General features: G+C 45.2%; 1 protein-coding gene across 1 annotated transcript in view; it reads right to left on the reverse strand.

Annotated features, from left to right (window-relative positions):
• Positions 1-17,832, reverse strand: part of pitpnc1b (phosphatidylinositol transfer protein cytoplasmic 1b) — a 23,745-nt gene extending 5,913 nt beyond the window's left edge. Inside the window, exons 1-9 of the mRNA XM_060064352.1 lie at positions 17,153-17,832; positions 14,077-14,225; positions 13,172-13,260; positions 12,489-12,496; positions 12,277-12,348; positions 10,283-10,375; positions 1,716-1,871; positions 1,258-1,321; positions 68-154 (exon numbers count right to left, since the gene is read on the reverse strand). Coding sequence (XP_059920335.1) covers positions 68-154; positions 1,258-1,321; positions 1,716-1,871; positions 10,283-10,375; positions 12,277-12,348; positions 12,489-12,496; positions 13,172-13,260; positions 14,077-14,225; positions 17,153-17,200 — 766 coding nt within the window. The 5' untranslated portion in view covers positions 17,201-17,832. The remainder of the gene's footprint in view (positions 1-67; positions 155-1,257; positions 1,322-1,715; positions 1,872-10,282; positions 10,376-12,276; positions 12,349-12,488; positions 12,497-13,171; positions 13,261-14,076; positions 14,226-17,152) is intronic.
• Between the last annotated feature and the right edge of the window lie 380 nt (positions 17,833-18,212).

Below are 18,212 nucleotides of genomic sequence, written 5' to 3' on the forward strand. Positions count from 1 at the left end.
GTAGTAGGGTGTAGTGTAGGGTGTAGTAGGGTGTAGTAGGGTGTAAGGTGTAGGTGTGAGGACCCACCTGTGCCGCACTGGCTCGATTTGACTTTGCTGTTGGTCTCCTCCTGCAGCAGCCTCTCGTACTCCCTCACCTGGTCCAGACTCATCCCTGGGGGGGCAGAACAGAGGGAGCACATAAGTGGTGTGTTTGTTTGGGTCCAAACTATGGAGTCATATCGATGGCAAAAGCAATGTCAGCATAAAACAAATAAAAGCCTCGTAGTAGTATTTCTTCGGCCACTCTGCTTTTCTCCCACCTTCTCAACTTGACTTAGAATTGGAGGCGGGGTGAAGGGAAAGGGTCGACTTTATTTGTCAGCTGGACATATCAGTCATTGTTACGCACCGGGTTTATGCACCTGACTGAAAGAATGCACTATGGCACAGGGTAAGGGTAGAAATTGAAACTAGTGAGAAGCTGCAGAGGCTAGATTCTTGCTGAATACAGCTACTGAAGCGGCCAGGGATGAGCCTGACCCGTTGGAGAGGCTGGTGGTGGAAGATGAGAAGCCGACTATTGGGGGTAGCCAAGGTGGTGTCTGACCTAGCTTACCAAGGCTAGCGACCCACTGGATCAGCCACTGGCTTGGCTGGCCATTAGCTTCCGAGGCTGGTAGCTAGCATGCTGGGCTGATCCAGTGGGTTGCTAGCCCCTGTGTGCTAGTAATAAGACCAGCATGTTAATGATCAAGTGAGTTGCGAGCGTGGCGTCCTAGTTACCAGCTACGGAAGCTAGTGACAGTCAAGCCAGTAGACGAGAAAGTGGGTTGATACTAAGTCGGATCCATGCGTCACCACCTTGGTCGAACAAATAGTCTGCTTCTATTTCCCATCGCCGGATTCTCATTTACCAGTGCTGGTGTACCATTGGCCTCATCATCAAAATCGCCAAAACCCCATGCGTGAGGAAAACAGAATCATATTCGTACTAAATTGAATCATACCCATAAAAAGAATTGTAAACTATATGAGCAAAACAATTTTTGTTTCAGAAATTTGTTAAGAAAACCTTCCCCTTTAAAATTCTGAAAAATTTGTTTTTATATGCTTTTATTTCAATTTTATTAAGTGAAATATTTCCACATCCATGTCTACTTTTTATTATTTGACGCAGATGATACAATTTAACTCATCAACTTACTTGATGATGTGGACAGTTTTGCACAGGTATACAATGAAAGCACGATGTGTATATTTGAGTGTATGACCTACCGTGCCATTCGTCGATCCAGGCAACCGCTTGCCTATGGCCAACCAAAAGAATGTCCCGAATGTTCTGAGGATTCAGAATAAAAATAATAATTATTCCACTAATGATAAATAAAACATTTGTGAATTTGCTCTCAGCGGCTTGATCATATTTTATATCAAACAGCAGATTTAGATTTGGAAACACAAAAAGTGTATAATAAATTGAAGACACACATGTTAGTGAACAAATGAAACAGACTTGAAACGTGAGAAATACTGCTCTGTGAACAGAAGTGTGGCGCTTGCTTCCTCCTGGATCCAATTAGCGGTGAATTTCAATTCCTCCACCATCAGCCTATACACCTACCCGGGCTCATAACCTTTGTTCCTGATAATATCCTGCCCTTTTCTGCACTATTCAGTGTGTGTGAAAAGCTAAGCATGATGGGTAAAATAAAATAAAAAAACGTCTCCCTTACTTTGTGTATGAACTCCTCCGTTCGGCCCTGCACGCCGAACACCTCGAAGCTGCAGCTCACTCGCTTGTAGGAGCACATGATGGGCTCGGCCGAGGCCCTCCAGCCCTCCTCCAGGGGCCCTCTGCCTGTCTTGTCGGACTGCCAGCGGCTCAGGTCCTGCACCAGGCAAACAGTAACACTTTCAATTAGTGTCTGAGTGCGCACAGAGATGTGGGCCTGGGCTGAGTCCCCGGAGGAAACACCGGGGATGGAGTGCCTAGGTGTGTGTGTGCTGGTTTGTAGGTGTGTGTGTGTGTGTGTGTGTGTGTGTGTGTGTGTGTGTGTGTGTGTGTGTGTGTGTGTGTGTGTGTGTGTGTACAGGTGTGTACAGGTGTGTTCGTGTGTGTGTGTGTGTGTGTGTGTGTGTGTGTGTGTGTGTGTGTGTGTGTGTGTGTGTGTGTGTGTGTGTGTGTGTGTGCAACCCGGTATCACGCCAAGGCATAAGGATAGATACGTGTGTCCACATCGCAAGGCGTGTTCAGGTTTACACTTTGCCTGACCAAAGCGTCACCCTGAACACGCGTCCTTCTCCATTCGAAATGAATGGGGGAATAGCACCAACAGGGGAGAGACGCCGAGATCGTTTAATGGCCTGTGGCATGTGCCACCGCGACCACTGACATACCATGGCATATGCCGTTCTGGAACGGTAACTGCCGTTCTGAAACGGTAACTGCCGTCGCGACCACAGACATACCATGGCATATGCCGTTCTGGAACGGTAACTGCCGTTCTGAAACGGTAACTACCGTTCTGAAACGGTAATGCCATGGCATATGCCTTTCTGGAACGGTAACTACCGTTCTGAAACGGTAACTGCCGTTCAGGTGGAACGGTAACTGCAGTTCCCAACAATGGTATGTGACACCAGCATAACTCCTCCGTATAATTTCAAGACAGGTATTGCCATAAATGTAAAGGTATATATTTGGTATTTATTGACACAATATCACAACATAACGCCGTAAATAAAGGGATTTACACGTTTCTCTCGTCCGTGCTGTTGTTATGATATTTCCGATCTGTTTGTTGTTGCTTTTGTAATGACAGATGCTTTTGAAAACAGCCGGACTTGCTCCGGTGACGGTAGTTATAGCCTAGCCTTCTAGGTGGCCATAGAGCTATAGTCTATTGCTTTGTTCCAATATCCATACTATCCGCAGTCATTATACTTTATTTTAGTATAACTTCTTTTTTATATAGTTTGAGTACGTAGTGCGTTGCAATTAAGATCAGGGCGAAAGGAAGTGTAGTGAAAGGACCTGGATGGTATACTCAAAACGGTCAAACCGATGAGTGTGGAATCGTGGATTGTACACCTTTCGTGCTCCACGGCAGCGATCTTAGCTACGTAGCTGAAGAGGCGGAGCCAGGCTGAGCCAACGTCGGCGCATTTTCTTTAATAGGTCCATGCATTTTCCACGTATCCTGCATTAATGGAGTCATTTTGTTGTTTTAATAGCTTTATAACTACTATGTGTAAAGTGTTCACCGTTCAAAGCGAGATGTTTATTGCGGTTGCGATCGTAGTTTCCGTTAGGGGTGGCACTGTAGGCTATGGCTAGACAGTCATCCATTTTTCCACTCGTGTTTTATCAAGATGTTCTAGTAGCGTAGCCTATAATAAAGCCTACTGTATGACTGCTTCAGCTCATAACTATTCAATAGGCCAAATATTAAGTTTTGCATTTGTTGTTATTGGTGTTTAACCGAATAATTTAAGCAGGCCTATAGGTTCCTATCATTTAACCCTGATCCAGTGTCATAAACCTTTCTATATCGACATGATCCAGTGGTATCATGGCATACAGGCCAAAAGTTTTTCCGCTGGCAAGCCAATTATGTTAATCGGAAGTTCCATTTCCTACTGGAACCACCGTTTTTCCGCTGGCATGCCACTCATGTAAAATGGTATTACCAGTTTCTACTGGCACCTACCGTTTTTCCGCTGGCATGCCACTCATGGAAAATGGTAATTACCAGTTTCTACTGGCACCTACCGTTTGCCAGTGGATATTCCTTTCCTGTGGTATTTGCCCGTTCATACACACATACCACTCATGATTCACAGCTACACAATCATTCTTATAAAAACGGTAGGTGCCAGTAGAAACTGGTAATTACCATTTTCCATGAGTGGCATGCCATCGGAAAAACGGTAGGTGCCAGTAGAAACTGGTAATTACCATTTTCCATGAGTGGCATGCCAGCGGAAAAACGGTAGGTGCCAGTAGAAACTGGTAATTACCATTTTCCATGAGTGGCATGCCAGCGGAAAAACGGTAGGTGCCAGTAGAAACTGGTAATTACCATTTTCCATGAGTGGCATGCCAGCGGAAAAACGGTAGGTGCCAGTAGAAACTGGTAATACCATTTTACATGAGTGGCATGCCAGCGGAAAAACGGTGGCCTGTATGCCATGATACCACTGGATCATGTCGATATAGAAAGGTTTATGACACTGGATCAGGGTTAAATGATAGGAACCTATAGGCCTGCTTAAATTATTTGGTTAAACACCAATAACAACAAATGCAAAACTTAATATTTGGCCTATTGAATAGTTATGAGCTGAAGCAGTCATACAGTATAGGCTTTATTATAGTCTACGCTACTAGAACATCTTGATAAAACACGAGTGGAAAAATGGATGACTGTCTAGCCATAGCCTACAGTGCCACCCCTATAGGGACCTGGCTCTGGTGCACTAACCGGAAACTACGATCGCAACCGCAATAAACATCTCGCTTTGAACGGTGAACTCTTTACACATAGTAGTTATAAAGCTATTAAAACAACAAAATGACTCCATTAATGCAGGATACGTGGAAAATGCATGGACCTATTAAAGAAAATGCGCCGACGTTGGCTCAGCCTGGCTCCGCCTCTTCAGCTACGTAGCTATTAGATCGCTGCCGTGGAGCACGAAAGGTGTACATCAATCCACACTCATCGGTTTGACCGTTTGAGTATACCATCCGGGTCCTTTCACTACACTTCCTTTCGCCCTGATCTTAATTGCAACGCACTACGTACTCAAACTATATAAAAAAGAAGTTATACTAAAATAAAGTATAATGACTGCGGATAGTATGGATATTGGAACAAAGCAATAGACTATAGCTCTATGGCCACCTAGAAGGCTAGGCTATAACTACCGTCACCGGAGCAAGTCCGGCTGTTTTCAAAAGCATCTGTCATTACAAAAGCAACAACAAAACAGATCGGAAATATCCTAACAACAGCACGGACGAGAGAAACGTGTAAATCCCTTTATTTACGGCGTTATGTTGTGATATTGTGTCAATAAATACCAAATATATATACCTTTACATTTATGGCAATACCTGTCTTGAAATTATACGGAGGAGTTATGCTGGTGTCACATACCATTGTTGGGAACTGCAGTTACCGTTCCACCTGAACGGCAGTTACCGTTTCAGAACGGTAGTTACCGTTCCAGAAAGGCATATGCCATGGCATTACCGTTTCAGAACGGTAGTTACCGTTTCAGAACGGTAGTTACAGTTTCAGAACGGTAGTTACCGTTTCAGAACGGTAGTTACCGTTTCAGAACGGCAGTTACCGTTCCAGAACGGCATATGCCATGGTATGTCAGTGGTCGCGACGGCAGTTACCGTTTCAGAACGGCAGTTACCGTTTCAGAACGGCAGTTACCGTTCCAGAACGGCAGTTACCGTTCCAGAACGGCATATGCCATGGTATGTCAGTGGTCGCGGTGGCACATGCCACAGGCCAATAAACGATCTCGGCCCTACTGCAACAGGGGGCGATACGTTCTCCTAGCATTTGGTGAAATTGTTACGTAGCCATTTTAATCGTTATTATCTGAATGGGAAATGCAATATTTTAGGACAGATACACCATTAAACGTGTTTCTAATGACATTTCTAGCGAGAAATGTACATTTTCCTTTCATAATATTCAGTCAGTGGTTGTGTCTGATCTTTAGTTTTATAGTTATTGGGAAGATTTTATCGGCTCGCTCGCATGTTTCAACGACGTCAGGTTACTAGGGACGCTGCTTTCGCTAAACTAGCAGCTCACGTGTTTCCTGCGTTTGTGCTATTAAACTGTTACTTTATGTAACTTTTAATGATATCATCTTGTTAGAAACACGTATATCTGAGAGCCAACCCAGTCGCCAAAAGCATAGGCCTACGTTGACAGTGTACTTTTCGTGAACACTGGATTACGTCGCATTTCAACATAAAATAGCGTGTTATACACACACACACGCACGCACACGCACAGACACACGCACACAAGCACACACAAGCACGCACACGCACGCACAGACACACAGACACAGACACACACGCACACACGCACACGGTGGATTTCGCTGCTAAAACAACAACAACAAAATATTCCCTCAAATATTATTACTTTCAAAACGTTGGCCAAAATGGCCAATAACATCATTTTTTATTTGGGATGCTTCTAGGACATTTTGGGTGGATTTTGAACGGTATGTGGGGGGCACGTTTTTTGCAGGACCTGGCAACCCTGCGCTGTTGCCCGAGATCTGGATCCACCCCGGCGTGGTGCCGTCTCCTTTTGACCTTTTGACCCCAGACTTCTGGGGGAATAGCTGAATCAATTCATTAGTCAATCAGAAGCATGTAAATATCTTCCCGGTGGCGTAAGAGGACGAACAAGGTGTCCTTCAACATCTACGCTTCCAGGAGATTGCAACGGTGCCACACATGAGCATATTCGAACATGTTTAATGGTAGTAATTAGCTGTCGAAATTGGAGGCCTTAATCAATACTGAGCAGCTATTGATTTGCTTCCCGATAAAGATTTGTCACAAATGACATGTTATTTAGCATCTACACGTTGAGCTGAGTCCAATGACACCAAGAACGACACTCTAGCTAATGGTAACATGTATTTTACATGGTACACCTAGGTCTAGGACATGATCTCGGTGTAGCAAGAGGCCGAGCTTGATCTCATTGGACTCAGCTTAACGTGTAGATGCTAATTAACATGTAATTTGTCAAAAATCTCCATCGGGAAGCAAATCTATAGCTGGTCATTATTGATAAAGGCCTCCAAAATCGACAGCTAATTACTACCCCGAAACATATTCAAATATGATCATGTGTGGCACTGTTGCAATCGTCTCGAAACGTAGATGTCAAAGGACACCTTGTTTGCTCTGTTGCACTACCGGGAAGATATTTACATGCTTCTGATTGACTAATGAATTGATTCAGCTATTCCCCCAGAAGTCTGGGGTCAAAAGGTCAAAAGGAGACGGCACCACGCCGGGGTGGATCCAGATCTCGGGCAACAGCGCAGGGTTGCCAGGTCCTGCAAAAAACGTGCCCCCCACATACCGTTCAAAATCCACCCAAAATGTCCTAGAAGCATCCCAAATAAAAAATGATGTTATTGGCCATTTTGGCCAACGTTTTGAAAGTAATAATATTTGAGGGAATATTTTGTTGTTGTTGTTTTAGCAGCGAAATGCACCGTGTGCGTGTGTGCGTGTGTGTGTCTGTGTCTGTGTGTCTGTGCGTGCGTGTGCGTGCTTGTGTGTGCTTGTGTGCGTGTGTCTGTGCGTGTGCGTGCGTGTGTGTGTGTGTATAACACGCTATCTTATGTTGAAATGCGACGTAATCCAGTGTTCACGAAAAGTACACTGTCAACGTAGGCCTATGCTTTTGGCGACTGGGTTGGCTCTCAGATATACGTGTTTCTAACAAGATGATATCATTAAAAGTTACATAAAGTAACAGTTTAATAACACAAACGCAGGAAACACGTGAGCTGCTAGTTTAGCGAAAGCAGCGTCCCTAGTAACCTGACGTCGTTGAAACATGCGAGCGAGCCGATAAAATCTTCCCAATAACTATAAAACTAAAGATCAGACACAACCACTGACTGAATATTATGAAAGGAAAATGTACATTTCTCGCTAGAAATGTCATTAGAAACACGTTTAATGGTGTATCTGTCCTAAAATATTGCATTTCCCATTCAGATAATAACGATTAAAATGGCTACGTAACAATTTCACCAAATGCTAGGAGAACGTATCGCCCCCTGTTGGTGCTATTCCCCCATTCATTTCGAATGGAGAAGGACGCGTGTTCAGGGTGACGCTTTGGTCAGGCAAAGCGTGACATCGCAAGGCGTGTCCACGCCTTGCGATGTGGACACACGTATCTATCCTTACGCCTTGGCGTGATACCGGGTTGGTGTGTGTGTGTGTGTGTGTGTGTGTGTGTGTGTGTGTGTGTGTGTGTGTGTGTGTGTGTGTGTGTGTGTGTGTGTGTTTGTGTGTGTGTGTGTGTGTGTGTGTGTGGGGGGGGAGGGGGGGTAGGTTTCTGACTGGTAAAGTCTGTGTGTATGTGTTTCTATGTGTGTTTGTGTGTTCAGCAATTTATGTTTGTGCCTATATGTTTCTGTGTGTTAGTAAGCTTGTGTGTGTGGATGTGTGTGGATGTTTAACAATATTTGTTTGCGAGTGTTTGTGTGTGTGTGTGTGTGTGTGTGTGTGTGTGTGTGTGTGTGTGTTAACCAGTGAGTTTATGCATGCATATTTGTATGTGCGTGTGTTGGTAAGCTAGTGTTTGTGTGTGTGTGTGTGTGTTATTAAACTTGTGTGTGGGTGTTAGTAAGCTAATGTGTGTGCTTGTCTAAGTAGGCTTGTTTGTGTGTGTTATGGTAAGCTCATGTGTGTGTTAGTAAATAAATGTGCTAACTTGTGTGTGTGTGTGTTTGTCTGAGTAAGCTAGGGTGTGTGTGTGCATGTGTTAGTGAGTTTGTGTATGAGTGTGTTTGTGTGTGTGTGTGTGTGTGTGTGTTTGTGTGTGTTTGTGAGTGTGTATGTGTGTGTGCCTTTTGGTGTGTGTTTATGTGTGTAAAGTCCAGACAGCTGTTGCTCAACAGGCTTCCTCAGAGGAATGTGTGATGATACAAATCCCGCTGCTGTGACCAAAGACGGACGGAAATTGCTTGTGTGTGTGTTCTCACAGTGCTGTTTATCTAAATCTCCCTTGTGTGTATGTGTATATGTGTGGGGGTGAGAGAGTGTGTGTGTGTGTGTGTTTAACTATATGTGTAGGTATATCTTTTGATGTGTATATGTGGTTTTGTGTGTGCATGTGTGTGTGTGTGTGTGTAAATATGTAAATGTGTGTGTGTGTGTGTGTGTGTTTGTGTGTTTGTTAGTGTGAGAGAGAGTGTGTATGCGATTATATCTCTGTTTCTGTGTGTGTGTGTGTCAGTGTGTGTGTGTGTGTGTGTGTGTGCGTGAGTGTGTCAGTATGTGTGCACGTCAGTGTGTCTGTGTGTGGGTGTGTGAGAGGCCACGCTCATTGACCTTTGTCTCTGAGGAATAACTGCAGTGAGAAGAGCGTAACCTTGCAGGCAGGGCAGGAGAAGGCAGAAGGTGTGTGTGGGAACACAGGTGATTTATGATGCATTTACAGCCAGAACACGGCCAAGAAAGTGCATTCATAATTTTCCGTATTTGTACCTGTTGTGTGTGTTTGTGTGTGTGTGGGAGAGTGTGTGATTGTGTGTGTTTTGTGTTGGAGTGTGTGTGCTTGTATTTGAGGATGAGTATGTGTGTGTATTTGTGTGCATGCTAGTCTTTGTATGTGTGTGTATGTGCAGTGGTCGAGTTATAAAAAAAAGAAGCCAGGGGGGATGGTGGATTTTAACTTTTAGGGACAGATCATTTGTGCTGATGACAGCGCATATGGTGGGAGACCAACGGTGTGACCAACGGTGTTATATTATTATATATTTTTGGGGAATATATATATATATATATCCCAAAAAACGCAGCTGATTGGACGGAGAAGGGAGACTAGTGTTGGTCACGGGTTGGAATGAAAGGGAGAAAACAGGACAGAGTTGCCTGTGGAAGCGATGTCTGAGATACGGAGACAGCTTCATGCTACCAGCGTCTGTCTCGTACGGTGTGGAATGAGAGCAAGCGCGCGTAAGCACACAGGCGTGCTTGCGCAATAGCATACTGCCCGAGAATGCAGTATCGCTGTCAAATCTGTCCCTGGGAAAAGTAACGTTGCGCCGAATTGAAAAAGGAACTACGTTTCGCTATCATATTTTCAGTAACTATGCCTAAGTTTAGTCTCTCTTGACTTACCTTCCGTGGCACTTTCTGTCCTCTAAAGCCGAAGTCCCTCAGATCAAGCTTTCCTTTTCGCTTGGCCATGATGCTGAAATCGCCTGTGCAGGCTGCGTTGCTATGTCACTGACTGACGTGACATCAATTTGTATGTGCACTTGCCCCTCGTCCACAGTATTTTAGCCTAATCAATATGCGCAAAAAAGTGTTGAAAATGAAATAGCGGTAATTTTTCCACATTAAGGGGATGGGAAGGGGGGATGGCTGTTTCAGAAGGGGGATGATTTTGATCATTTTAATTCCAAAGGGGGATGCCATCCCCCCTCATCCCACCTCGAGTGCTGTATATGCGTCTGTGTGTGTGTTTGTGTTTGTTTGTGAAGCCTTGCATACTTCTGACTCTTTGTAGTTCTTTTCAGGGATGGGGTCAGTGAGGATATCCAGGAAACACACACTCTCCTCTGGGGTCGGCTGGTCTCCAAACACCTTCACCAAAAAAGATGGGGAGGTCATGTACCAGAATAGAGCATATATACAGTCACACACACACACACACACACACACACACACACACACACACACACACACACACACACACACACACAGATGTACACACTACACACCAACAGTTGTACTCACACACACACACAAACACACACAAACAGATTTACTCACACACACACATGCTCGCACGCGCGCGCGCACGCACGCACGCACGCACGCACGCACGCACGCACGCACGCACGCACACACACACACACACACACACACACACACACACACACACACACACACACACACACACACACACACACACACACACACACACACACACAGGGCAAGGAGAAAAGATGGGGTGGGATGAGCAGATGAGTGACTGTGTAGAATAGTGAGGTCACACCCCATCAACACCCATCTCTATATCCCACCCTGAGGGCCTGGGAGCCAATCACATGGGGCCGCAGAGAGAGAGATAGAGAGTGAGAGAGAGGAGGGAAGAGCAGATGGAAGACATGAGAAGGACATAGGAGGAATAAATAAATGAGGGATGTGAGTCAGAGAGGGAGAGGTGGGAAGAGGGGAATACTTATGGAAGTCAAGGGGGCATGTCCTGAGAGAAAATAAAGATAATCTTAAAGGAGATTAGTTATTTTCTATCATCTGTCCTTGTGCAGGATTCATTGCGATGCCGCGTCGAAGCCGTTCATTCCTCTGCTTAAAGCTAACAAATTAGCACTCGCCAAATCGCTGTTGCATCACAACAAACCACCAGGCCTCTTGCCAGTCGGTCTGCCCTTGTTTTGTCTTGTTTCTACTGTGTATTGTGTGAGTCAGAGGCTCTGTCCAAGCTGTGCCAAATCTGTGTTTGTGCATTACATGACCTTGGCAGGGACAGTTGTCATGCACAGGCTTCTGTTTTGGGGGTTGTGCAGAGTGAAGGTATTTACAGAAGTCTGCAGCTCAATGTACAGACCTCCAGTAATACGAGAGCAGATGGTGGAAGCCTGCAGCAGCCCTGAATGAGGGTTTGTGTGGGACGCTTGTGTAATAACGCTAAGCCTCAGGTCAAAAGGTAGCTTCCGCTGGCTTCCTTAAAGACAGGATATGGCATTTAGAGTGTATCGGATTTCCGTAATATAACGCACTTTCAAATATAACACATAATTAGCAGGATGCAAATTGTGGGCGGAATGGGAGTTTATCCCGGAGGATTTGCCTGGATGGAGTGAATGTGACAAAACACGGGATCAGGTGAAATTTCTGCTGAGTGCCGAGAGGAACATAAACACGACGTGTGTTTGGATGCATAATAACGAATAAACCATTTTTTTCCTTTTCTGCTTGGTTTGGCAAAGCCTACTTGGATTTGGCACGTGATATAACAGTGTAAACCGAGATAACAATTCTATTCTCATTTCCTGGTGGGTTTAAATAACAAACAAGCCTGGGAGACTCCTTAAGCAAAACAAGCGCTCCAGGTTTGAAGGCGAGTCAGGTCTTGTCGTCTTGCTCTGAGAATTGGATACCATTGCATACCATTTCTATGCAGGGGTTGACCACACAAAACCCTGCACGCGCCAAAGACACATGTACACACAGGGTGTGTGTTTATGTGTGCGTGGTATGTGCGTTCACAATCGTGCCTGTATGTTTGGAATGTGCGTGTGCTTGCAGTTGCGTGTATGTGTGTGTGTGAACCTTGGAGCAGGCATGGAAGTCCTGCTATGTGTCACAACATTTTGTGAGTTGCTTGTTGTCATTGTAATGAGCAGATCAATTTGAAGAAAATTGAAATTTCTCCTCATCTTCTTTTCTCCTTTTTATTCCCCTCTACTTTCTCCCCTACTCCCCCTCCTCACCCCTTCATGCACTCCAGTTCTACTCACATTTGCATTTTGTCCATTGTTGTTTTCAAATTTGGTATCGATACGGATGCTGAACTTTGGTAGGAAGGAGACCTGGAGAGAGAGAGAGAGAGAGAGAGAGAGAGAGAGAGAGAGAGAGAGAGAGAGAGAGAGAGAGAGGTAAAGGTCAGGATGGCTGGAATTCACAACGATGAGTGCAAGCGCTACTGTGATGGTGGTGAGAGGCTACTTACTGAGTACTCTGCAGCCACAGCCGTGATCGATATGGGTGGGAATGGACATGATCAGTAACACACACTCGGTATACACAGAATACACAGAGCAGCATGCTGCAGAAGTGCACATTTACATAGTCTCTCTCGAGTTGACTCACGAACAGAGAGACACGTACACGCAGCCAACAAATAACTTTACTTCATTCTTTTTGACATGCACGCACAAAAATAATGGGTTTGTGGGAAACACTTTCTGAATAGTACTTCTGAAATGTAGGTGGGGATGTTATGACAACTTTTTATCATCGAGTAAAACACACACACACACAGACACACAGACACACAGACACACACACACACACACACACACACACACACACACACACACACACACACACACGCACATACACAACCCCACACACACAAACACTGACTAATTTAACTACCTTCTTTGTTACAAAACCATTGGAACACGTTGTGAATACTATTTCTGAAACGTATTAAGGGGTTATGATATTTGCACAGTGGCACATCACAGACTCCAATACACAGACACACACACACACACACACTCACACTCACACTCACACACACGCACACGCACACGCACACGCACACGCACACGCACACTCACACACACACACACACACACACACACACACACACACACACACACACACACACACACACAGAACACTAACCTGTGATAGTGTATGGGTAAAAGTTCCAGGCCTTTTCTGTCACATAAAAGAATCTCGGGACGAATGATTTTGCCCAGGATGGCAGTTTGCTAGGAAGACAAAAACATAAAAAATACATTTAAGGAGAGACTATAAGAGTGTAGACTGAAAACAAGTGAGAAGGAATTAGAAATAGGAAACAATGGAAAAGACAGAGACATATGGCAAAATAAAAACAAATGTGTCTGTGAGAGAAAGTGAGCAGTGGGAGAGAGATGGAGTGAAAGGCCCTAAAAAGAGGCAGAGAAGGAAAGAGGAGTGGGAGAATGATGAACAAAGACAAAGAGATCTTAAATGCTGTCTGTGCCTGCTGTAGCAGAATTACCTGCAGGCTTCTCTCACCACAACATTTGTGTGACTCATTCTGAATTACCCCTGTGGTCATAAATTGTAACTGTACTGTTTCTTCTAGGTCACACTAAAACAGGTAGAGATCTTGTTTCTTCCCCATGTTGAAGGTGTGTGTGTGTCTGTGTGTGAGAGACAGAGAGAGAGAGAGAGAGAGAGAGAGAGAGAGAGAGAGAGAGAGAGAGAGAGAGAGAGAGAGAGAGAGAGTGAGAGAGCGAGTCTGTGCCTTCATGTAAGGCTGAATAAAGGACTAATAGTTCATTGAATGGTTGTAATGAATGAATAAACGAGGGCAGGTGGAGCAGAAGAATGGGGTGGGGGGTGTGCTTCACACTAATGACGAGCATCCAAGCATTTGAGCTTACACACACAAGGCCCACAGAGGAGGGCTTCAATTAAACAATGAGTTAAATGGCGGCGTTGTGTTTCTTTTATGTGTGTGCATGTGTCTGCTTGGCTGTGTATATCGTATGTGTTTGCTTGTGCTTGTGCGTGTACACACGTCAGTGTGTGCATACCTGCTGAGGTATATGCGCTTCTCCGTCACCTGTCCCGGGCCGTGCTGCGGGTGTAGCTCTGGCTCGTTCTGCACCACCTCCACCCCCTCCCCCCCGTCACTCTGCTCACAGCTGTGCTTGCTGATCATATACAGCTGACCGATCCGGTACTGGAAAGACAAGAACCAGCGGTACGTCACAAAAGGCCAGGGCCTGAGCGGGTTGTTTCGGGTACATCATCAGACTGGGTGATAGCAGAGACATGCACACACACACACACACACACGCTGTGGGTGTCGAGCAGGGACACGTTGTGTGGAGACACACACATTGTGTTCATTCATGTGGGGCAGGGTACGGTTGCATGTGTGGGGATGGATGTTTTTGTGTTGTCTGTACTGACATGTCGTTGAACCGTAACAACATACCTTGGTGTATGAAAGACGGTAATAATAGGAGAAAGAAAGGAGGTTAGTAAGAAAGAAAGAAGATACCTAACACCAGGTTTCCATAGATACACCGTCTATACCTATTAAGGATAGATGAGAGTCAGTATGAAAGTAAAATGAGAGAAACAGAAATTATCTAACTAATTGCAAGCAGGACAAAAGAAAAAATGAAACAGAAATAAACAAACAAGCAAAAATACTAAAGGAAACAAAGAATAATGAAAGAAGAAGGAAATATTTGAACTAATTGCGAACAGAATACAAGAAAAAAAGAAAGAAAGAGAAAGAGAAAGAAAGAAAGAAACAAAGAAACAAAGAAACAAAGAAAGAGAAATAATAAACAAAATAAAGAATGACAGTAAGAATAAAAGAATAACAAAAACAAATAACTCATTGAAAGCCGAGCAAAAGAAGAAAGAAGTCCTTTCTGTTCTTCATGGCTAATTAATCAGGAGGACGGACGCTTTAACGCAGCGCTGAGACAATCATTGTGCGGAGCGATGTCAGGCATGAGACCTGCTACTGCCCGCTTATCTTGGAGTCAAGTTTAAAAGGAGGCTTATCTGAATGCAAAATTGCTATTATGCACAGTGAAGGGCAATGACAAGTGACGTGTTGAGAAACACTCAAATTTCCATTAACCCTATTTGCCATGGATTCCATCAGGCTTTCAAAGAGCTGAGGCGGCAGCTATCTGATCTCAGCAGGGTGTTGACTGACTGTGCCAATACCCTAAGTCAATGTGACAATGCTTTGACCCGAAACAAGACACACACAGACACAGATACACACAGACACACAGACCCATTCATAGCCTGACTTATCTCCAGGATTAACAAGTACACATTAGACACAAAGTTGTTGGTTGTGCAACACAGTAGTATTGGATACCTCCATTGGACTATGCATATTATTATTCACACTTTTATGATCATAGTCATGAGGTCCCGCGATCTTGAGATAAGCCGGAAACGGTTGTGTTATCCAGTAAATGGGAAGGTGGTTTAGGGTGCTGTTTAAAATGTCTCTTCTCGTAGAAATTCGATCAAAACATTTAAATATTTTTGTTTTGCGACAGGGGCAGGATAACCTTATGGTTCGGGTGTCTTACTCACAGCCCAAAGGTTCTAGGTTGGAATCTCAATGTCCACAGCCTAGTTCGAGGCCTCTGGGCCCGTATTACAGAAACTTCCTATCTTAAGTCCTAAGTGTGTAAGATAGGATTTTTCTCAATTTGGTATCACAGAAACATATCCTATCTTAATTTAGGGTTAATTTACTCACCTTACCTCAGGTTAAGATATCCTAAGTAGGCGATATAGCATCGACATTCAGCTATTACGTCTGTTACCTAGCAACAGATGAAGGTTACGTGCGCATCCAATATTTTTTAACTATCCGTCGACTCAACGGAGACAGCAAGCGCTGTGATTGTTCCCAAAATCATTTCTGGAATCACTTCACCGGTTTGACTGTGCACCTTATTTACTATGTGCATTGTATACTTTGCACATTAAGGACCAATACAACATCAAATAAGTTTTGAAAAGCTTTGGAAGTTTATTTACAACACTATTTACATGGTTTGTAGTCAACATATAAGATCGCTCGGGCGGCGAATTGCATTGCATATCCAACATCCCGACGGAGAACAGTTAGGAGAGCTGATGGGACATCCTAAAGTTAGGACAGTATATTTGGGATTTTGGTCATTTAGGATATTTCTGTAATACAAATTTCCTATCTGGAGTTAAGATAAGAAAACTGACTTTAGGATCGGCCGTTCTGTAATGACTTTTTTATAAATCTGATTCCAACCCTTGTTACCATAGTTGCCAAACAGATAAGATAGGATTTTCGAGTTGGGAAGTTTCTGTAACACGGCCAGAGCCTAACCACTCCCTGCTCCTTCCTTTGACATCTCCAAAAACGTTAAAGACTGCACTGGCACTAGCATTGGATACTGTGTCTACTGAATGACAAAATAGTAAATAGAAAATGGTGACTGGTGTGTGCGACATGCAGTGCACCCCTCCCCGATTCGCCTGCGGTCCTGTGATGAACCACGCACCTCCACTTAATTAAAGGTGTGGTAATACCGAGAAAGGAGACGCAACCATTTAAAGGGGCTTCAGGGTGCATATCTCCCCTATCCACCTCCCATTGTTGCCCATGTGCTCTGCTTTGTCATCAAAAACCCCCCTGCTGGTCACATGGACATTGTTTTGGTGAAGCACGGCTCGGCGCCAACCGGTCCGACCGGTCCGTGCACAGAGACTATAAAAAGCCGGTGGAGGCGGGCCCACGACCGCTCTCTCTGCAGGCTGAGCGCTACCTGTCGGCTGCCGCCGGCGGGAAGGCTGGGCGAGTGCAGGTACACGCTGGGACCCTCCTCCGCTAAGCTCCTTGTGGCGGACTGTGCTCGGCGTGTCTGGGCCTTTAAGTCTGTGGGAGGTTCTCTGTGGCCCCGCTCCCCCGGGGGACTCTCCTTATCAGCGACTTTACACCGCTCAAGATTACAGCCCATGACGTGGTCAACAGACCCCACCACCAGTACACTTTTGTCTCCACATTAGGAAACAACGGCAGGCGGTGCGCTGTGTTCGGGGTGTTCTGCGAGTGTGTGAGGAAGAGTTAAACACGCTTACCTCCTCCACGGTCAGCGGCATGCAAATGCGGTACTCCTTCAGCAACATGGTGCGGCGCAGCTGGAGCTAACTGTCTGGTGACCTGTGTGTGACTCCCCCCTGCTGTCTAAATGACACACAAGACCAGGCTGGGACAAGCTGCTGCGGTCCTCTCACCTATGCTCTTTGTTCCCCTGTGTCAGTAGTCCATGTAGTCCAGTTCTCTCAGTCAATGTGTGTGTTTCAGCTATTGTTTCTAACTTTTAACCCCCCCTCTTCCGTCTCCTCTAAGATGGGAGTTCCCTTTAAGAGTTCCTCTCTCTTGACGTCGCTGGGTAAACAGTCAACTGTCAACTTTCGCTTCGGTTGCCTTTGAACTGCCTCTGTCTGTCTGTCTCTCTCTGTGTCTCTGTCTCTCTTTCTCTTTCTCTTTGCCCGTGTGGCAGTTATTCCAGCGTCTTTTCTTTGTCTTCTTTTCTTTTCTCTCGCCCCAGGTTGTTGCTTTCGGTCTCGGGTTATTAATAATCGTAAGTCATTTAAAGAAAATAACCTCACCTATTCTGTCTCTCCCTCTCCCTCTCTCTCTGTGTTTCTCCTCTAGCAGGGCTTTTCTGCTGTCTGGACTCTCATGGGTAACCTTGGCCCTAGTGCTCCTCCCTTTCCCCCCCACCACCCTTGGCTGCTTTCAGTTCCTCAAAAATTCCTTCGGTTTGTGCTCTTATCACTTTTTTTCCCTCTCGCTCCCTCCTTTTTCCCCCTCCCTCTCCCCCTCCCTCCGTTTTCCTTTCCCCGCCCACTGCGTTAACCGCCTCCTCACCTGTCCTACCCCCCCCCCCCCCCTCCTCTCTTCATACGCTCCCTCTCTCTCTCTGTCCACTCCTCCCCTGCTCTGTTTTCAGTCATAACATAGGAGGATTTGTCCAAACAGATTTTGCTGTTTCAGCTCTGACTCACACCACATGGTGTCGGGATTCTTTCATTTTGATCCACTGTGCTTAGTATGGGAAGTGTATTCCACGCACCCACAGTCATCCACACACACACACACACGCACACGCACACGCACACGCGCACACACACA

This window comes from Gadus macrocephalus, chromosome 11, assembly GCF_031168955.1.
Source record: "Gadus macrocephalus chromosome 11, ASM3116895v1".
Taxonomy (NCBI): domain Eukaryota; kingdom Metazoa; phylum Chordata; class Actinopteri; order Gadiformes; family Gadidae; genus Gadus; species Gadus macrocephalus.